Below are 23,076 nucleotides of genomic sequence, written 5' to 3' on the forward strand. Positions count from 1 at the left end.
GGGAAAGTAAGAAGAGCGATAGGATGAAAGCTAACAGGAAAACTGGGATTTAAGGAAGGTTTCTTTAGAAGAGGAATAATACAGGACTGTTTAACCTCAACGGGAATATGGCTGAATGAGCATGATAAATTGACTGCCTGAGACACTCAAGGTGCAATTTCAGGCATGATATCCTGGAAGATCCTCACAGGAATAGCGTCCGAAGAAGAGGCTGATTTGAGGTGTTGGGTGGCTCTAAGAATGTCATCCGATGAGAAAGATGGAAACACGGACCAGGATTAAGTCAGCACCTCATTAGGTGCCAATAAATCAAGTCTCAGTGGGGAATCCTGTGGAGGCAATAAGGTCACAAATGGTTTTGTTAAGTAGCCAGTATTCACTGTCTATGTATGATTGACAGCACCTTTTTTCTGTTGGTGTTTTAGTTAGAAGGGAACATGTGTCCACCACCTAAATAAACATTGGGGAACATCACAACCACAAATCACTGATTATTTTTTCTTACAATAGTTAATTACACTGATGGGTTCCATGATGAATGTTTAGTTGAGTGTGTGTTAACAGTAATATTAGACTGAAAAAGATGTGTTAACATCTTTTTAAATTAATGAATTATTGTAGATGAACGTTTGTTTTTTAGATTTATTTAAGTGACGATGTGCAAGGAAAGGTTTGACGTTGTTTGAAGGGAGGTAGGAGTGTTAACTTAATGTTTGGTACATTAGCGCATTAGGGATAAAGGATCTTTAATTTGGGGTTCCTAACAAGATAATAAAAGATGCATTAAAGGATCAAATAACTGGGTGATTATAAAAGGAACATTATGACATCGAGAGAAGACATCACTGACATAAAATGAGTACAGGCAGACATGCAGAGATTACTATATATAGTATTCACATATATGTGCTTGCAATATACATGTGATGGGGCAGAATGTGTATCACAGAAGATGTGTGTTATTGTAGGGTCTTAGAAACAGTCTAATGGATTGTTATGATTCCGGTCACTGATGGTGAAGGGGTTACATGTAATTGTATGTAAAATTTGGATGAGCTGTTAAAATGTGTTTGTGTTTTGAATGTATTTGGCTAATAAAGTTGTCCTTTCATCCGTAAGTGTCATAAAGAGAAAGGCAGACAGAACAAAACAATCTCATTACAGGGTGCATTCAAATAGGTACATTGCAATATTTATTATATTTATGCATGTCACTCTGTTACGTGACGTCGCCTTTTCATGTCCTCTGAAACTGCACCAAGATTTCCTGGATGACCTTGATGGCCAATGCCCAAATATTCAATGGGCATGTTAGGCAGCATTGTTCATTTGCAAGGCAGCATACATCTGTGTACACTACCTATACGTGCGCATGCCACCTTTTGCCCTGCTCATTTGCACTCCACCGTGCAAATGATCAAAATTTGAGGGTAGGGAGTATCCTACATTTATGTTTACCTGCAACAGCTCCCCACTGCCAAATTACTCTTTTGAGCAAAATGAGCTCCTCTGTGTTTAAGACTTGCTAAAAGCCAGCAGATGGGAATACATTGCAAATAGTGTCTATCATGTGTAAATGGCATGCAGATTGTAGACATTTTGCACTATAAAGGTAACTTTGTCTGTTTTACAACTTTTTTCATTTGCTTTCGGTGGTGCAAATGACTAACATTGCAACAGAGGACATGTTTGCACTTAAGAACATACATAGCAGACCCCTCTTTTGAGTTTCCCATTTTACAAAAGGATGTCCATTGTGTATTGGAAAATTGCTTTAGCAGCAACTGAATTGAAAGGTGTCCTTTAAAAGAAGAACAACATGCTGAATTAGGTGTTTGGTGTTGCAGTAAAACCATAGCAGTAATGGACGCACTGCCATTTTACCACACTTCCATATCACAACGTTGTAGGTAAAAATGAGCAAAAAGTGCCTGCCCTTGGCAGGAGGTATTTGTTCCTGAACATTGAGGATTTAACACAGTCAGAATTATTTCCTGTGGAAAATACCTCAAATCACAATGGAGTTAATTCAAATGGGCTTCATAATGGGTACCACTACTGCATCTTCGCCACTCATTATATGGGCCTCATTACACGGAAGGCGGTGGTCCAGGGTGCTATTAGCACCCTGGACCATGCCGGTAAATTACCGGCACCGCCTTGGCGGAAAGGGGATTTACCGCCCCATTCCAAGGTTGGTGGGGCGGTAAATCCCCCTTCTGCCATTGCCCTTCCCCATTCCCATTTCTGCCCCATAGGGCTCTATGGGAATGGGGAAGGCGCTAATTACGGCACCGCAATTTTGCGGTGCCGTAATTAGCTCCGAGGTCCCTTAGCGGGTTGGTTTTTAACGCCTGCAAAAAGCAGGCGTTAAAACACCAACCCGCTAAGGGACCTCGTAGTAAGGCGGTAATGGTTAACGGCCACCTTTACCATTAACGGTGGCCGTTAACCATTACCGCCTTCCGTGTAATGAGGCCCTATGTCTCAAAAAATGATTTAGGCAGATTGTCAGATTAGTAAATCCACTAAATTCATACTGAGGCCCATTATAATGCGTGCAAACATTGACCAAGAATAACAAGATCTTATGAAACAAGCATTGTAAACACTGATCCCACATGTGGTTGCATCACTGATGAGCTAAAAACCATTTAATATAGTGCATGAATTAAAAGTAATCTTCAAATGATTCCCACTGTCAGCCCTCAAAGAAAATTAATGCACGTTTGTAAAATAGCAGGCACCATTTTGCAGTTTGTGCATTATTGTGGGATGTTATAAAAACAACAATCGTATTGAAAGCTTAAAAAAACCTGACTATGAAACATTTTTAAAAAGTCTGTCAGCCTGTGTGTTATTATAATCGTCTACCGGTGTGTTTTATCAACATAATCATATAAAGCCTTACATATGCCTTCCGAAATGATTGATAGGTTAATTCTTGCCACATGACACACATGATTGAATTTACAGTCAAGATGATGGAATGGGCAAATGCTCCGAGTAGGTGGGATATGTATAGTTATGGAGGTATGGTGCAAACAATCTGTCTTGCACTGGGGACGAGACAGTGTATGGTTGAACAATGGATAACTGTTTTGAATATTAAAAGTACCTGTGATAATGTTGGGTTTTGGTGGCATCGTAAACTCGTACAGCATCGGTTCTGAATAGCCGAGTCTGTTTGCTGCTGTAATTTGCACTTCATAGCCCATGTTCCACTGTAAATGTTCCAACACCGTTTGGTCTCGGTGACCTTGTATGCTCTTTTCCATCCAATGATCTTCCTTGTCTTTCTGTAAAGATGCAAACATTGATTGACCCATTTAGATAACCATATAATACTGGCACTATGAATTAAATACCAGATCAGAGATTATCATTAAATGAAACATGTAGAGACTTGACTGGCATATGTTTGGAGGGGATTCAGAACGTTTAGAGTTAAATGAGATCTTGAAGGTACCATATATTTGTTATGATGTTTTCTTTAGTCCTTTGTTGAGCAAATTCTTCATAGGAATGTGCAATACAATGTTACTTGGCCCTTTCAGACAATGAGCCGGATAGCTCAACACATTCTTTATATGGATTTATGTTGTTAATTGTTTTTTCTTTTCAATTTGCTTGAAACAGCTAGTCACCTGTGACGGTGATGTTTCATGATGGCTCTATGATTGAATATGGCAGCCACCTCCAGACCTTCTCAGGCAGCAACGTCCAGACTAGATTTTAAAGTGTCTATCTAGTGAATGATACAACATTAGGCCTTAGGACCCATGGCTAAAGGGATCTTTTAAAATGCATATTGATGGGTTTTGTTGGCTGTTCACATACATTTAAAAACATTTTGATATCTTTATCTTTGAAGGAGATCTCTAGCAAAAGTGATCAAATTAGCTCAACATGCATACGCAGATATTAACTTAAGGAACATTCTGGAATTCTTATGGTTTGTGATTGCTGCTAAATGAAGAATGGGTATAAATAACTGGAACAGTGTCTTTTAACCTGATTCCCTGTTTAAATGAGGTATGAAAATGTATCTACTCCCACCCAGGCATCCTTAACTAAAGGTAAATGTTTGGGTTCTTATTGCTGTGAGCTGTTTTTTAAAGTATTTATTGGCAGTTCAGATTTTTCATAACATTCCTTCCTCTCCCCCTTCCCTTCCCTAACCCTCCACCCCCACTCCCTACCCTCCACCTCAACTCACCACTAGCAAAATACAGGAGAGAGGCATTAAGCAATGTCCAAAATCCAAATATATTGTGTTGATGTTTCTTATAGAACCCAGCTGTGAAGCCATCTGGTCCTGGGGCTTTTTTGGCAGTAGCTTTTTAATGGCTGCGAGGACTTCTGTAATCTCATCCTCTAATTCCTCTCTGTTATTATTCGATAATTTCGGGGGAAACGACTTCATTCAAATATGAATTCAGGGAATCCTCCTGAAGCCTATCAGAGGCATATAGGGTTCCATAAAATCTTTTAAAGCACCCTATGATACCTTCTGTATCCGTCGCCTCATTACCTACCGCTTTAGGTAATTTTGAAGATTATTTGGGTAGTTGCTGTCTGCCTTAATTGAAGTGCCAATAACCACCCGCTTTACTCCCTTCTATATAATAATATTGTTTAGTTTTAATTAGGTTACTTTCTGCCTTTTTCCTTCTTAATAATTATAATTGTCCTCTTATGGCTCTGTAGGTTTTCTGTGTTTCCCTAGTAGGGAAATGACTCATCTTGGCATAATGTTCTTAAATTGCATAACTAAATCTTCCTCGAGTCAATGACTCATCTTCTCCTTCAGGGGTATACAAGTAATCAGTTCCCCCCTAATTACCACATTAAAAGCATCCCACAAATTCCCTGGGGAGGTATCTACAATCTAATTTTCCATAAAATAGGTCTGAATTCTGTCCTCTATCTCCTTTGACAGGACCGTGTCTGCTAGAATCCAATCTGGTGATACCCAGTTCCATAGCCCCCCAATTCCTAGGTTTCATGGTCAAACTAATCTCCAGGGGTGCATGATCCGAAAGTGCAAATGAACCCAGAGCAACTCCTGAATTTGTCCTATCATTCTAGCTGACATCCAAATGTAATCTATCCGTGATTGAGTTTTGTGGATATGTGAATACAATGTGAATCTGGTTTTCTTTCCCATCTTAGCTCGCAACACATCAACTAATCCTAATTGTGTAAATTTGTCTTTGAGATGTTGTGTTAATGTAATCTGTGGCATAAAACCCACTCAAGTAGTATCCATTTGCGCATCCCATATTGCATTAAAATCCCCTGTCACAATTAAATGACCTTCCACCACTTTTTCAAGCAGTGGCAATGTTGTTCTCAGAAAACGTTCCTGTCCCACATTTGGTGCATACACCGATGCTGCAGTAAATATTTCCTTTTGAATGCAGAATTTCACAAATAGAAACCTCCCCTGTTTGTCACTCATCGAGTCCAATATGGTCACTTCAGGATTTGTTCTTAACACTATCAGGACTATCGCTTTGTTCTCATGTATATTAGCCTGAAATATCAGTGGGTAGCCTTGTAATTTAACACGCACTTTGTCTTTTCTACAAATGTGCATTTCTTGGAACGCAAGAAAGTCTGGTTTCTCCCACCTCAGGAATGATCCTAACTTACTGCGTTTTGCAGGCAAATTTATTCCTCGAATAGTGTATTTAACCACTTCAAAGCCCATAGTATGTACTATGTTTGACCAATCTTACCCCATTGTGTTGTGCCTTACTCTTAATGCCCCATTTAAATCCACCATGCTTTGTGTGGATTCCTTCTTTCTTAAGTTTAAAATAGAATGCATGCCTCTCACTCCTAAGAAATTGTGAATCTCTTCTTCCCCTGTTCGCTTCCCCATACCTACTATTCCGATATAAACCTCTGATGTTGGTTCCACTGTTACCCCTTCCCACCCCTCCCTTGTACCCAACACACCCCCCAATCTCACCCAAATGTAATCCCAGGTCGGTACATGCATCCTAGTGACAATCACAGCAGTACCTGTTCATGTGCCGGTGATCGACCTGGGAATAACCAACTGAGGGGAGATATTTTAACACTATTTTAACACTAAGATTTCAACAAAGGTAGCAGATCCCAATTTGGTCCCCCGATTCCGGCCTCATTCTTTCATCGCTGATCCTATTCTCCCCCCATTTCCAAACATCCCTCCCAAAATGTTCTATGTTCCTGATTTATCTGGTCCCCACCACTTTCACCCCTCTGATTGTGGCGTGTCCTTCCGTTTGACCCAACATTTCAGTTTTTGAGCGGTTCTGCCATCTCGCTTTTCCTTGGTCCATTCCCATCGTCGTCATTGCTGAGCGTTTCCTCCTCCTGCCTCTGCCATCCCTGTTAGATCTCTACTCTCCGGAGCTACCACATCCAGCCCTTCTTCACATGTTGCTATTCGAAATTGTCTTCCTTTCCAAGAGAATAGCAATCCAATGCAAAAGTCCACCTGTACAGTACCTTCCCTCGGTTGAGGATGCTGGTGACCGGTTTCATCTGTCTTCTTTTGAACTAGGTGGAAAGTGCCACATCCTGATGAAGCTGTACTTCTGAACCATTAGTAGACCAGCCACCCTCAGAACATCCTCTTTCTGGCCATCTGAAGTAAATGCTGGCAACACGTCTGGGGTCGGGCCGCTGTTTCTTGACTGGCAGGTCCCACCCCTATGAATTCGATCCAGGAGAACATCATCCAACAGAATCTCTAAAAGTAAGTCTGCACACAAAGTTTGTATTAAGTGTTTAAGATCTTTATCAGCAATTTCCTCCTGAACATTTTTGATGCAAATATTTGATCGCCTCAACCTATTTTCTAAGTCTTCACACTGGATTTTCAGATTATGTGTCATTCGTGCGAGCTGTTCCATTGTTTCATTATTTTTCCATGCATTTTCTGCCAGTTCTTGTGAAGCACATTCTGCCGTGCTTACTCGTTTGCCTAATTTTGCGATCCCCCTTTATTTCTTGGACCACACTCTTTATGTCAGTTCTTAATTTGGTGATCTGTTCTTGAAAAGACTTATGGAGGTTTCCCTTAGGCATTGTTGATGATCAGGCAAGCATTGCATTAGTTCCTCTTTTGAAATCGCCATTGCCCCTCCTCGTTCTACAGTCGATGTGACCGGCGAGAGCTGTCTTGGGGAGCAGGTCTTGCCAGGTGATCACCTCCCATCCAAATGCCGGAACTATGTAATAGTCCTCTCACCCCCCCCGGCTGTTCACTTTGGAGGGTGCTGAAATACCTTTAGGGCGTCCTCTCCCTTTAGTATTTGACATAATCGTCCTTAGTTTTACCCTCTTGGGAGCACACTGCCCAAGTTTCTATTGGTTAAGGTCTTTGGATTGCCTCCTGATTGTTGCTTTGTAGCTCACATTAGCTATCATTTCCATGTAACGCTGCAGTGGTCACTGTCTCCAACTCTCTGACCTATTCACACAGTAGTCTTTATAATTTTCTTTCCTTAGACTCTTAATCCAAGAGGGTCCATGTATAACTCTGTAGTGCTTTTCCCTCGAGGATCCTGACTTTCAATCAGGGTCACTTTTTCCCTTGTTTAGGGTCTTGTTTCCCACTAATGCAGGTCCTGACCTCTTGCAAATTGTTAATAGGATGTTCTTTATGGTAATGTGTGATTGTTATGATAATGTTCAATTCCCTGTGTGCCACTCCCATAACATGGTCCTCAATATATCCTCTTTTGTTCGCCAGGCCCTAACTCCTCCTCAACGTATGCACTTGCCATGTCTACGTGGATTTCACAAGTGTTTAATGATCCTGGTGCTACTTTTAGGAGCGGGGAGAGGATACTCCTATTTTTGTTGTCTGGCTGTCACCGACTTGTAGTTGTGTCACCAAGGATTGCAAAAATGCGTTCCTTTAGAAGCGGAATGGGGGTCCGCCCAGTTTCACTATGTGACCGCTATCGGCCTTAAATGCTGAAGTCAATCCTCCCTCTTGCTGTGTCACTGTAGATTTCAAAGGTGCTTTAACGTTTGTGGAGTTCCTCTATGGAGCAGGCAGTGGATCCTCCTACTTTCACAATACAAATGACACTGTCATTGAATACTAGAATCCTCACGTTCCAGTCACTGTCGCAAGCCAAAATCATAAAGACAAGACATCTATTTGCGGCTCACAGCGTTACCCCTGGGTTTCCTTCTCTTCTTGTGTGCCTGTAAATACCTCTTCCTCCCGAAGCAAACCGCGTCCTTGTTAAAGTTCCTGATGGGTTGATGCTGGCCCCTGCTCCTTCCGTAGTGCAGCGCCTCATCAAAATCGCTCAAACTCACCCAAAATCCTTAAGGTCACACAGGACTTCACAATATGAATGGATGGGGGTGAAGGCTTGCTCCCATTTCGTTTTTCATGCCTTGGGGGGTGCGAGACAGCGTACATTATTCCTTATGAGTGGGACCGCATACAAACTAAGATTTGCACATCCTCCTTCAATGGTGGCCATCTTGGAATCTTGCTGGAAGTTGTTAACGAGGAATGTGAGGCATGTATTAGCAAAGGTAGATTGACTTGTTTGTTTACATTATATAGCCTATTTAAGAGGACAGTCTTGAGAGTGGCACTGCAATAGGTGTGAATGACTAACTGAGGGATTCATTTTTGGTGTTTGATGATGATGAAGGGATTGATAAAGATAACTGAGCATTGTCTCTCTGAATATGTATACTACTTGCACGGGTGATGCTGTAAATTATATTTAAAAAGGGAAACCCACCCAGATATCATCAATCAAATAGACGTTTTGCAATTCTTAATTTGATGCATGTCTGGGGAAAGAGAAATCAAGTTATTTGTATATCCTAGAAAGCTCTACCTTACCACAAAGCAAAGCATTCTATCTTGTAGGAGTATAGAAATATGAGAAAGTGGAAGAGGTTCCACTTTCCTTCAAAATAAGGTGACAGAAAGGACGTAGGAGAGCGGAAGAAGGCATGGGGATGTATAGAATCATAAAAACAGTCACATTTAAAGGAACATTCAGATCAATAGTCAGATACAAAATGATGAGAGGGCTTAAGTACACCTGTATTAAGTCTATGAGAACACCCAACTACTGTTACACACTACTTGAAATTAAAAATACAGACAGAAGAGCTCTTTATCTGGTCCCCTCCTTTTTCACCTGGAACGACCCTTTACCAGCCTTTCTGCTCCTGAAGTAAGGCAGAGGAAAAGAGCAGCTGGAATGAAGCCTCTTTAGACACCTGCCAGCTCCCTTGCCAGTGAGTGACTAAGCCCATACCTTTCCTTCTGCCAGCCTTTTTCTAAGACCTCATGTTCCATTCAAAACCACCTCCCTTTTTGTCAGTCAGCCAATCAAAGAATGTTCTGACCGTGTCCATTCCCACAGCTTAGAAGCGGAAACAATAGCTACATCTCAGTTTTGTTTTCCTGCTCTTAAACAATGCAATATCTTTAGCAGAATGGGCCTTACATTCCACACTTCTGATTTGCCACAACCCATTCGGACACAGCACAGCTATAAGCCAGCACATTTAGTTTATTTAATTTCCAAACTACAATGCATTTCCATCAATCTGCGCCAAGTGTATATAACTAGGATGGACTGGTCTGCACTAATTGTTAGTATGGGAATCTGTTATATGTTAAATGGATATGGTAAATGAGTATGTTAGTTTAATGTTAGTTTTATTTATAGTGCAACTCATCCCACAACCGTGGCATCGTGGAGCAAAGTGATTATTTTTCTAGCATGTGTTCTGTGCAATACCAACATTGGCATCTATTAGATTCTCACACCCTTGAGTCACAGACATGAGTCTCACACCTTTAGCCCTAGTTAAAATTCAGACCTTTGCTAAAATGTGAATGATGAAATGTGGAGCTACCCTTGTTGAAATTCAGAATAGGGAAAAGTATTTCCCTATTACATTTCCCTACACAACACTATTATAACATTGATAAATGAACAGTTCGGCATGTGACCAGTGTTTTAAAGGGATGAGGCCTAGTTAATGTCAAAATAGAATGTGTAGAAGAGGAAAACTCTTCTGAGACTTCGACATGCAATACGATTCAAAAGAGAAATACACATGCTTTGAGATCTTGCAAGTGACCGATCCAGCATCCACATTCATATCTGCCACTGTGATTGATTAATTATATATGTAAGGATGTATGTGCATATGCATGTAGGTATAGGTAGGTATGTATGCATTTATTTATTTGTTTGCATATGGTAATTTGAAATATGCTACTCATCAGTATTTTCTGCTTGCAAACACCATGGATGCAAAGAAGGGGCGAGGGGCAAGGAGGAGCCAAGGTGGAAGCATGGAAATAGCTACACACTATAAAGGAAGAGTGAAGGTCAGTACTGTCTAAATAACTTTAGCAACAACATTTTAGATATAATCTGAAACACTTGTGTACGAGCGTGATAGAAATAAAATATCATTCAATCAATCAATCCATTTGCCTAGGTAAATCGCAGAAAGCCTTGCACTTAGTACTGCTTTTTATTCTTAAGGATGCTTTGTTTCAACATTGATTATAATTTGTAGTTCCTGTCTGAAGTTAAAATGGCATACCAGACAGCACATTGAGAATAATGTGATGCATTTCTGATCAAATAAAAGAACCTTGTAGCAACATACAGGCAATTCAGAACTTCCAACCAGAAAAAAAGATAAAACAAAGAAACCAGTTGTCACTCGAACTTAGAAAAGATAAAACAAATGTCACTCGAACTGTTGGCAAAAATGTGTATGTTAAACCTGATTTCTGAACATGGCCAATTACACCAGATATCAGTGGTCTGGCATGGACTAATGTAATCCTGGTGGAAGCTTATGCAATGGCAGAGATGGGCAACTGTGAATTTACAAGTTCGTCTCATTAAAACACATTTTTTACACCACCTTGTTATATTTATTTTGTGTTATTGGTGATTTATATGTGCCCCCGCATTTAAGACGATAATCTGATTCCTGGTGCCAGAGTGGAAGAGTGGAAGAGTGGGATTTTGACGGAGAAGAGCATGGAGAGGTTACATGAGTTGAGAGTTTGGAGGCGATGGGGTCATACTAATCATTCACCACAGTGGTCCACAGAGCATTCAAAATTATTCAAGTTTGTCCAATATTCAACATTAAAGTAAATTAAAAGCCAAAGTGTGTATTTGAATTATGTCCACATGTTCTCATAGGAAAAAGGTTGGCCTTGCCGAAAATGTGTACCATGGGGCCACTTTGAAAAAAATGTCCAGGGTCTCTTTTGGTTCACAGTTCACCCCTGTATACATTATAGGCAACACAGCAATGCTGCCCTTCTGATGTGTGTATACGTCCTAAACTGGGGATAAGGTAGGGCATAATTGTATCCCTGACCCTAATTTCTAGGGACCAAGGCTTTAACCTTTTCTTTGAGTGATCCAGTTAGTATTATTCTGGGGAGTCGTCAGTCAAAGGGTTAATATAATTGCTTATACAACACATCACACATATTCACATATATTTTCATTCTGTTTGAAAAATTCACATGTAAACAATTACACATATAACATTCAGGTTAAAAGTTAAAATGTTCTAAGATAACTTTTAACTTGTCGGAATACCCATTGCATTGCACTTTTGTCTGCATGTACATATTTGCCTTTGACATACCCACAACCGACATGCACATAACATCTAGCCATGGATGAGCCAATTTTTATTTTGAACTTTTCCCTCAAAGAAATAAGGCTATAAACCAATGTGTAAACGTGTGCCCACCTACAGAGTTTTCCTGGAGAGATTTTTGTCTCTGTGTGATGTGATTTCCTTGTTGTCTTCCCATCTATACAAGTAACTCTGCCACCTTTTTTCCATCTCTCCTCATTTCGCCACATTAATTTGGAGCAAATTGTTTGTTATAAAGCTTTCAGTATTTGATTTCTCATTCATAACACACAATGTGATTTTAGTATTAAATGTAACTACTTGTTAAACGCTATACAGAGAAATTTGGGCCTCATTACGACCCTGGCGTTGGACCATGGTGCTAATAGCACCATGGTCCATGCCGGTAATTTACCGACTCCGCCATGGCGGAATGGGGAATTACCGCCCCATTCCGAGGTTGGCGGGGCGGTAATTCCCCATGCCGCCATGGCCCTTCCCCATTCCCATTTTTGCCCCATAGGGCTCAATGGGAATGGGGAAGGCGCTAAGTACGGTGCCGCAAATTGCGGCACCGTACTTAGCACCAAGGTCCCTTTGCGGGTTGGTTTTTAACGCCTGCAAAAAGCAGGCGTTAAAGTCTCCAACCCGCAAAGGGACCTCGTAATCAGGCGCTAAGGGATTACCGGTACGGGTACCCTTACCGGTACCGGTAATCCCTTAGTGCCAGGGTCGTAATGAGGCCCTATGTGCTTTAAGATTCACTTTTTGGACCACTTATTCCAAATATTATTGGGCAGAGAATCCTCAAGCCCTACTTGTTGAGGTTACACTACCTTTGCTCACGAGGTGTAATATGGGGCCACTTTGAAAAACATTTCCATGGACATTTTTGGATTCCATTCTAGTTTATGCCAAACTACACCGGGTTGACAGGCACACTTGTTTTTTTGTGATTCACACACGTACCTTGTTCAGGTATGTGTTATAACTTTTTCCAGGTGTGAACATTTTTTTAGATGATTACAATTAAGTAAAAAACAAAAAGATGGTTGGCACTACCAAAGCCCACCGGGCCTCTTCTAGGATTCACAAATTCGAATTGATATTAATGGAGAAAGTAAGAGGTACTTTATATTTTACATTATGTTATTTTTAAAGTCTTAAACTCCCATTTGCGATTATCCTTAGCCTCCCTGCCTCATAATTGCTTGCCCTATTTCAGAAACCTATTTACAATAATAGGATGAGGACACTTGTCATCACTCCATTGGGAAATGCATGAACACTTGATTGCTTTTGCACACATAGGACACTAGAAATAAATGAGAGATGCAGTTGTATGTCTGAAATCCAAGAGAGGAAATACAAGGCTCAAGTCTCGAAAGAACTAAACATTACGAAAGAAAAATAAAGTTATTTCCTTTGTATACTTCTTGATTTGTAAAGTAAGAGCATGTATCTTTCTCACTGAAATGTAGGTGGGAAGCTTCATATATTTCTCAATATTGTCTTGACGTTTTCTTTTTTGTTTTTGTATGTAGAGTTGTAAATTATGTCACAATATTGGAGAATTGGGACCTCCGCCATTTCCAGAGATGTGTCTACTCAAGGCAATTATGTATCAAGATGTGGGCATATCACACAAGGGCAGGAAATAGGCTCCACTGGAGTGGAACATTCAGGGGACTAGACTGTTAAAAAGGCAAATTCAATGTTTAGCACCCATTCCTGAGCTTCATCAGGAAATGACTGAGTGACACTAACCTTAACAGTGCTACCCAGTACCTTGAAGGTTCATTTCCGACCTGATAATTCAAGTATCAGAGTAAATGGGCAAGCAATTTACACGAGGCTTGATACAATAAGACTTAGTGTTTAATCAGGGATTTATACAACATAGTTTCACATTCAGACACATTGGGTTTACATGCATTAGACACTGAAGTCACTTCAGATTTCCATGATTCCTCATTGCAATGCCACTACAGAGGATTATCATAAGTCCTTACTGCTGTCTGTGCAGGAGTGGAGGGATGAGTATTGGCTAAACCGACTACTCAGCCGCACACTACTACTATACCAGGAGTGATCCCAATCATAAAGGTGAAACAGGCACAGACTAAAAGGTACACCTCCTTCGCCTTGAGTGCTCATGCAGGGTGAGGGCAGGCTTTATCTTCAGGAGAGATGCAAGCTGATAATAGTAGCAATCCAAACAGCCTTATTACAGACTCCAAAATAAAAGAATTTCCATTAAAGGGCCCCATATGCCACTTTAACTCATATACAGACTTCCAAATTCACACAAATGGACTTAGCGGCTGGTTTCCTGTTTTTACCACATTGTATTGTTTTTTTTTTTGGCATTCATGCACCTCAAATGGAAGTGCCTGTTAATACTATGCCTGTTCTGTTACAAACGTTATCAACCCCTTTGACCTGTTTTTCATAAAATTGTTAAGTACTATATTGCTTCAATAGGGTCTTATGGAGCGTGTTTTGATTATAAACTGCATCGTGTCCCCAGCCGTGCCTGCTGTCCTATAAATATGCATTTTACCTGTAGTCCTGTTTTCAAAAATGTATTGCTATTACTCTTCATGCTTTCTTAAACAAATGCCTTCTTGCACTTTGGCTTGTTTCCAAAAATCAACTGCCTGTTGTGGCTTTAAATTGCCATCTTGTCTATAGGCCCATTTTCTTTTTTTTTGTTATTTTAATAATTTTTATTATTCAAGATACAGATATTATTACTTGTGTTAGCACATTACAGACTTAGAGTAGATCTGGTAAACATAAAGAATGAACAGAGATAACTATATTTAACAAGGCAGGGTTTAACCGTATTGGAGATATATAAAAATGTGATGCATTAAATTGAACAAGAATGGGGTAGAAATTGTAGATAGTGCTGATTAAGCCTGGATTAACATAATACATATCTGTAATGAGTACCTGATATGGAGATATGAGTAGAGAGATGGGGAGAAAAAACTGGGAAACAGACAGCTAACATACTAGAAACAGAAGGGAGCGAGGTGGAGGGGGGAAGATGGGTATAACAGATTATTGCATAAAACTGATTCTTCTATTACAGTGATAGTTAAAAACAAGCATTTCTATATAAATATAATCATTCGATTAGTAAAGTAAGCATAGGAATGTATATTCAGGAGCCATGAGCAGTTGCATTGAAACAGTTGAGATAACATGTGAAATAGTACCATTTAGCGTTGTTTTTAGGGATTGTATTAAGATTTTTAGCCATGCACATTTCCAATTTGTGAGTTTGACATAAAGCATTCCACCATGCCCTGGTAGAGAGCGATTGAAAGTCTTTCCCGTTTGCTGTAATACATTTTAATGCTATGCATATGAGTAGGTCATATAATCTAGCAGAGTCCGGTGGAATATATGTTGTAATGGCTACGCTTCCCAAAAATATGCTTAAAGGAGAAAACGGAACATCTACAGAGAAGATGCGCTGAATACATTTCCAAATATCGTACCAAAATTTGACAATATATGAACATTCAAAGAACATATGCATATAAGTAGCAGGAGATAGGCCACACGACCAACATTTAGCGTCGTAGTTCGGGTTAGTCTTCGCTAATTTAGCCAGAGTAATGAATGCTCTATGTATAAAGAAATAGTAGTGTTGAGTAATGTTAGCTGAGACCGATACTTGTTTGATTTTAGAAAACAGGCGGAGCCATATGTGGTCCTCAAACTTATATCCTAAGTCAAGTTCCCATTTCAGACGAATAGGACACATATTAAATGTTGAGGTTAGCATATTATATATTTTTGAGGCTCTGACCTCACCTGTCATGGTTAGCTGTAGTAGTCTAAAGGTGTCTGGAGAAAGAATCTCATAGGAGAAATGATTTAGTGCATCAAGGCAGGAGTTGATTAACTTATTGTAAAATTGAAAGTCAGTCTTGGGTATGGTGAATATGGTAGACGATTGTTGGAAGGAGAGAATAGAAAGACCATCTATAATGTGTTGGATGAATGAAGTGGTCAGTCAGAAAAATTGTCACAGATCACAACAAAAATTCTCAACACTGTACTTTTTGCCACTATTACTTCAACAATCCTTATTTGTAAGCGTCATGGCTGTGACTGTTGTTCCCCAGCCCCCAACCTCCTCACCTCCATAACCATACAGGCTAACTCCTCTCCTCAATATACACTGCACTGGAGGATTGCTTCTAGTCTCCTTCATGTCACGTTTATTCCGGCAAGATATTTTCAAATGGTTAAGTTTCTGTAGTATACGCCTTATTGTTCTTCTGTGTTTCCATTTTGGTCTCTTTACAAAAGAGTAACATAGTACATACAATATGGATGTAATAATTGTATACTACGGGCTGTCTTAAATGATATTCATAAAGAGTTTCTGCTAAACGCCTGCAAGCCTTCAAATCAACAAATCAACAACAAAGCTATTATGCGGACACTAACTCAACAAACTTACGACAAGTAATAAAACTATGTTTTGAAATTAACAAAGAAATAACAGAACTTGCAGCAGGAACCATACTCAAATATAAAACAAAGATATACCAAACTTCAAACAAAGCGGGCAAAACGCTAGCTTCATATTTAAAAACTAAAAAAGAAAGAGTTCAAATTTCACATATCAAAGACACTCAAGGTATATCTCATCACCGTCCTGACAATATACTTGAATGCTTCAGAAAATGTTATGCTGAGTTATACACTCCAGAAAGTTCTATTCCAAAAGATGAAATTGATTCCTTTTTTAAAAACATCAGTCGTACTTCATACTCTAGGCCCATTTTCAATCATTGATTGCTGTGGCTAAGCCTACATTTTCTAAAAAAATAAAATAAAAAAAAATAAAAACATTCTTGTCTGTGAGCCTGCTTTCAAATATTGGCTGTTACTACTAGGGCTGTTTTATTATGAACTGTACCGTCTCTCCGACTGTTTTTCGCAAATTGTTTACTTTTAACAGACCTGTTTACAATGCTTGTTTTCCAAAAGCTCATTCACCATATTATTAGACCTGCCACTTAGACCTGTAGTCTACTACTACAAATCTTACACTCAGCGTGATCGCAGCCCTTTTTCCATTGCTTCATATGTACAATATGTGGCAGACCCTAACAAGTCTGTCCCTCTTCTTCAGCTAACCCCACCCTTGATCACTCCTTTGCGCTCCTACCTCCAGATGTCTACCATGATCGCTAGTGAAACTCATACATGTTCCCACTGTTTCATCGCTCATAACCTGACCAATATTAGCATGAACGTGGAAAAATACATTTTACTGCACAACTTCTACTGGAAAAACCAATCTTCTTCCACTGGTGCCACGATGCTACAGAATGAGTCACTGGCAGCCTCCTCTATTCCAAGCAAATGTATAAATGGTCTATTACCCGAAATAGGATTGTCTCCACATAGAAACCAATCCCTAATTATGACGAGTTTATTTGGACAATTTACATCCTCAACAGTATAAGGTCATGAGAAACATGTACAACAATGGAATATCATGTTACGGCCAAACATGCTACTCAGTCACCTGTTACTACACTGCAACCTTTTATATCAAAACAGACTCCTGTATTCCTAACCCAAACCCCCACACCTTCCAAACAACTATTACAATAACACCTATTAATCCAGAGAGGGAAAGGCCCAGTGACAAAGACCACATAACCAGGACTCAGAGCGCCTACAGGGTCACTCATCAATTATTATTATTTTGTCACCTGTCAAGGTTCTGCTCAGATTGTCCATAAGCCCCTCTTCCTATGATAGACATTAGTAGGAGGAATCCCCCAAACAGTCCCCACAGCCAATGTTTTACCCAGCCTAACATTTCCCTGAAAGCTGTCCACGCAGAGAAAGATTGTAACTCCACCATCCTGGGACTATAAATGCTAGGTCCACCCTGAAGAAAGGAATGCTGCAAATAGCCACCCCTCCTTCACAGACTCTTGGTTCGTGGTCACCTTTACCACTGGTGATGGTAAACCTTTACCAGACAATAAAATAAGATTACAAACAGCCAATTGAACAATCCCAGAGAGGAACTAGCCCTTATATACGGAGACAGGTACTCTTTCTCCATATTCTAGACAAAATGTTGCCTGAAATCATTCACTTGTTAATGCAAAATTGACAACACATCTGTAATGTGCAAAGTGGCCAAACTAACTCCTGGATATACTATGCCCCTCTGCAAAATGTATCTGACCTCCTCATTGTTATAGCTACATCTAAACAGGTTCTGATTATGGAGGCCTAATTCTCTGGCTTGCCTCCCCCCTGACAAACGCTTTTACCTGTAAAGTACATTATGGATAATATGGTGTTTGTCTCCAGGGTTAAGGAAGCCTCTCACTACAATGGACACTCTCTCAATGCCATCATGTCAACTAATGTTCCTCTAGAAATGGCCACTTCTTCAAAGGATGCTTAAAAAGTGTGTCTACTCACCTAACGTCAAACAAAAATCTCAAAAAAGGCCTAAAGTTGGCTCCTACAGACTCCTGAGGAAAATAAAGGAATATGGCTTCCAACATACCTTATCTCCTCAGCCATTTCTGATTCTTGTCAAGATTCAAATTCCCTACTGGATGTTCTGCACAAAGATGTTACCCAATCCCTACAGAATGCACTGCCAACTAAGCAGAAACAATGCAAGACCCTGCAGAAAAGTGTAAGCAATATGATTTATGATGAGCTCTACATCCAGAAAAGTACTGATCAAACCTAGAGAACAGTTGGGGGCATACCCATTCTTCCGCAGACAACCTGTCAGAGGATATTGCATCATGAATACAAGAAAAACACATACTTCAGAACAGAATCGGCACTTACATTAACACCTCCTCTGGAATATTTAAAATTGTCAAGGAATTGAGTGCACTTCATGTAATTCCTAAAGACATCACACCCTTACATGAACTTGCTGACAAGCTCACCCAAGCATTCATTTCTAATAGGGGAAAGTCAAACATCCTCACCACCCACTTCTGAGAACATACATCTATGTTCAGATATGTAAAGACACATGTCCTACTGATATATGCTAGCTCGTTAATAGTTTGAAGGCATCTGATGACAGATTCTCCCTTTCACTGCACCATTTACCATGGACAACTTCACCATCTCCACCCCTCAGGATAACATCCGAAACTGCCGCAACTTGGTAGATGAGGGGCTGTGCAAACATATCCTTACTCATCATGCATTTATGTCAGGGATATGGAGCAGCACCCCACACCCTCCACTTCCAATGGCTAGATACCCTATGGCCAGGCCTGGACTGACCCACGTGGACACAGGACTTTCCTTGCTAGGCCTCGGGACCCAGAGCCTCTTTTCTTGGGAGAAGGATACATTAAATGCACATATCACCCAGAACAGCCTGACTACGCCTGGGTGGTGTGATGGCTAGTGGCTGCTGCCTGCATGATTGTTGCCAGCCTGGCTCATCTCGCACCTGCGCATTTTGGGGGAGGGAACATGGACAGCCACCAGGCCATGCCCTGCAAATGCCCCAGTGTGCTTGGCTCATATGAGCAGATGCTGAGGTGCAGCCTGGACTGCCCGTGCCATCATGAAATGACCTTCTGCCAGTTCTGCGGCTCTGGATGTGAAAGGCCCCACAGTAGCTTGTTGCATACAAACATACAGGAGGATACGGTTAAAGTGAGCCAGCACCATCCACCAACCTTTTCTGGGATATGGAGCAGCACACCACAGGATCTGGATTTCGAAAGCCATAAGCGATCTCCGGCGACTTGGCTTTAAACTTGATTGGAAGTTTTACAATAGGCTCGCACGATTTTCAAGTCCAAGGATAGTTGACTGCTGACCACTAGCGACAATGTGTTTCCAATGCAGGAGAGACTGGTGCATGCTAGTAGCGTCACAGGAGATCAGCACAGTGTGGTAAGAGTGGTGAGAAATCGAGGAGTGGGGCGGCACTCTGACAGTGTGTGTAACCTAATTACAGAGTTCAGGATTACCATTTGGCAGATGTCAATAGGAGAGGCAGAGGCTGGCACATTGCTTGGATTCATTTGGCTGCGCCCAACTCTCACTTGGTTTCTTTGTGGCAACGACCCCAGCATGCATGCTTAACGCAGTTGCACGTACCTCTTTCTCAACCCCTATACATCCAAGATAGACAGCAACTGCTTTCACATTAGAGGGCTGCCTGCAGGGGTCATGGCCACAGACAAACAAAAGGAGAGGTGAGTGCAGCAAAAGCAATGATAAAAATGCTCCCGCCTCTCCAACTGAGATGATCATTTTCCACAAAGTGTAGGGGTAGAAAAAGGCATAGTGGGTGAGCCACGGCAGAGCCCCAACTCAAGGCCACTTTTCTGAGACTGCCGGGCTCTGTCTAGCCTAGCATCACTGTTATTTAATTGCAATAGGATAAATGATGTTTGAGTTTCAGAGGGACAAGTCGACCCCGGAAGCTGAAGATGCATTTATAAATTTGGTGAGGTGTTAACACATTTTTGGATTAACCAGGCTGTAATATATAGAAATTGATAGTTATAATGAAGAGCTCTGTCCTTACGACGAACCGTGCTTTAGTAAGATAAGCTTTCAAACCCACCAAATTGATATTTACCAGCTAATACGATCCAGTGACAGAGATCCTGGGAGGATGCGTTTTGGTTGGGGAGGGTAGGTAATTGGTGAAAATGGCCAGAGGAATTAGCATGGGTGGGCAAATAACCGAACAACAGCCACACGGTTTGTGTCCCTCTTCAGATGCCATTGTCTGCCTGACTGTACTCACGTGCTATCGTTTTGACTAGCCAAACCCACACTAGGCCAGTGCAGAGTATTGTTGTGTGGGCTGCTATGGGCCTAGGACAGAGGTTATGATTCTATTTTTACTCTGTGCCCTTCGTCTGAGGGTGAGTGTCCTACAGGGAAGTTAAACTCCTGAATGGCTAGTGCCTCCGAAAGGCTGGTTCAGTTGTGGGGTTGGGGGAAGAAGAGGGTCAGCTATTTTATGTTCAGGAATCAGTTGTGAACATCACATTTGAAAAGCAGAATCAGGAATATCTATGAAAATTGGAGGCCTTAGGCAAAAGAAAATCACGCCAGTCTAGCCTCTAAAAAAAAATAAAAAATGGGCATAGCTTCTTAGTCGAAAAGGGCTGGGCCAGAATCAGTAACATATCAGGCAATAATGTAGTATTTTTATTCCCTTCAACTCGGCTGCTCCCCTCTGCTCCCTCACAGTGACTATCTGGCTTACAGGCCATCCAATGCCCAGGCCTTTTGAGAGGATATCTGAATTCTAATCGTTGCTGCTATTATGGTGCTGAAACGTCTTGGCCGTCGTTCAGCATCAGATACGATTATGGCCCTTCATTCGCCCTTCAATTTAATATTGGTGCCAGCTTCCACTGGAGAATTGGCAAACGTCAACAAATGATGCGGAATAAACATGGATGCTGGAAGCAGCGTGCACTTCAGATAGAATTGTGGTTGTTTCTCCTTTCTCTTTGCAAGCTGCTACTCACATACTCACGTAAGCAAACACGTCATGTTTGTGAAGTACTCTAGTTTAGCTGTGTGACACTCCTGATTTAAAAAAATAAATAAAAAAAAATAAAAAAAGAATTGGGAGGCGGTTAGCCTTAGTTCGGATGTTTATTTAAAGTAATTGACATCATGTCATTCTGCGCCAGCGCTGAGATTCGACTGTACTGTTGCCTGACGTTGCGCAGTGAGGCGCTGATGATAGGTAGGCGGAATTGGGGGTAAATGATCAGGGCAGTGAAGCAGATAAATCAAATTGGCAATGCTGAGCAATGGGAGCTGGGGTGCGAAAGGTTAGAGCAATGCTGGAAAAAGCAGCACGGTAGTGCCAGACGATGTTAAACTGAAATAGGCTGTATGGGTGGGGCACTGTTGGACGGGAAATGCAGGGAAGAGGCTTGGATGTAGGAGTAGTAGAAGTAGAAGAGAACTGCCACTGAAGCTTTTATTTTACTTTCGTTTCTCCACGAAAATTAAAATTGCTTGCACAACTCGAAATGTGCCCTTGTGTGCTGATCTACTTCGACATTAGAGAGGTCAGATGTCCTGAAATTAAGTAGCAGACGGACAGGAGGTGCTTTTTTGCTGTTCAGTATGTCACCGGAAGCTGCAGGATTAATCTTTACGAGAAACACTATGAGGAAACCAATTGTGACCCATTTATTGTAAAGACAAGTAGCAATAACAATTTATATACACAAAGGACATTTCAACTGCATTAAAAGGGTACACAGTTTCGCAATCCATTAAGAAGTGTTTGTAACTGTAAATCAATAAAAGTTCAAAATATTGTTCATGCTCTGGAAGCTCTGATCACTTCTCGGATGTTGTCTTTTCCCAGTTGCAGGGTCCTGGACTAACACTGATTAGTACCCCAGCGAGAGACAATCAGAATGCAACAAGCATTCTGATTGGCTCTAGCCTGGTCCCTACCCGGCCGGGAATCCCTCTGTCGGGATTCGAGCCTCCCCACGGCTGAGAGGTTGCCTTCACCCCCCCGCCGGGAACTCGGATAAGTCTTTTATTTTTTTTATTTTTTTTTTCCCTCCCCTCACTCCCACCCGCCCCCCCAACTTACCTTCTTGATCCTGCGTCCCCGGCAGGGGATGAGGAAAGCCTCCAGCCGTGTGGAGACTCGGAGCGGGGCCATCCCCGCTCTGCGCCTCCACACGGCTGGGGACTTCCCTCGTCCCCCGCCCGGGATGCAGGTACTTTTTTTTTTTTCCTCCCCCCATCCCATTCCCACCCTCCTAACCCCACTTACCTTTTTTTTATCCTTTTTCGGGAGTGGACGCGCTGGGAACACTTGTGATCCCAGCGCGTCCGCTCCCGTTGGCCGCCATGGAAAGGGAAAACTGACTCCGTTTTCCCTTTCCATGGCGGCGGCCATTTTCTTGGTCGTTTTTTTTTTTTCTGGCCCAAAACGCTGCAGCTTTGAAACGCCGCAGCGTTTCGGGACAGAAAAAAATTGCTTTTAGCACCCCGGTCACGTAAATTTTGCGGGCCTAGGATACTAATAGCAATAGAACCCTCGCAGCGGGGGCATTACCGACTCTGGTAATGCCCCGGGGCCTTCGGTAAGGCCCTCGTTTCGCTCGGGTCCTTACCTATGGGCCCTGGGGCATTACCTGAGTCGGTAATGCCCCCGCCGCTCGGGTTCTATTGCTTAAATAGATGCTGGAAGTATGGAGTGCTGGTTGCACCAGCAATGGAGATATGCAATGAACTCTGAACTCTGAAACTGACTGTGACCGCAAGTCCCACTAGGAGAACCTGCAGCAATCCTGTATAGCTCCCACAATAGGAGAGACATGTGGGTCAAACTGAGGTCTT

At 41.5% G+C, this 23,076-nt stretch overlaps 1 protein-coding gene across 4 annotated transcripts in view; it reads right to left on the reverse strand.

Annotated features, from left to right (window-relative positions):
• Window positions 1-23,076, reverse strand: part of NCAM2 (neural cell adhesion molecule 2) — a 1,850,180-nt gene that overhangs the window by 250,458 nt on the left and 1,576,646 nt on the right. For all 4 annotated transcript variants that reach the window (XM_069636393.1, XM_069636392.1, XM_069636394.1 and 1 more), the window contains one exon: window positions 3,119-3,299. In XM_069636393.1, coding sequence (XP_069492494.1) covers window positions 3,119-3,299 — 181 coding nt within the window. The remainder of the gene's footprint in view (window positions 1-3,118; window positions 3,300-23,076) is intronic.

Source organism: Ambystoma mexicanum, chromosome 7p (genome assembly GCF_040938575.1).
Source record: "Ambystoma mexicanum isolate Mex_15411 chromosome 7p, UKY_AmexF1_1, whole genome shotgun sequence".
NCBI classification, from domain to species: Eukaryota; Metazoa; Chordata; class Amphibia; order Caudata; family Ambystomatidae; genus Ambystoma; species Ambystoma mexicanum.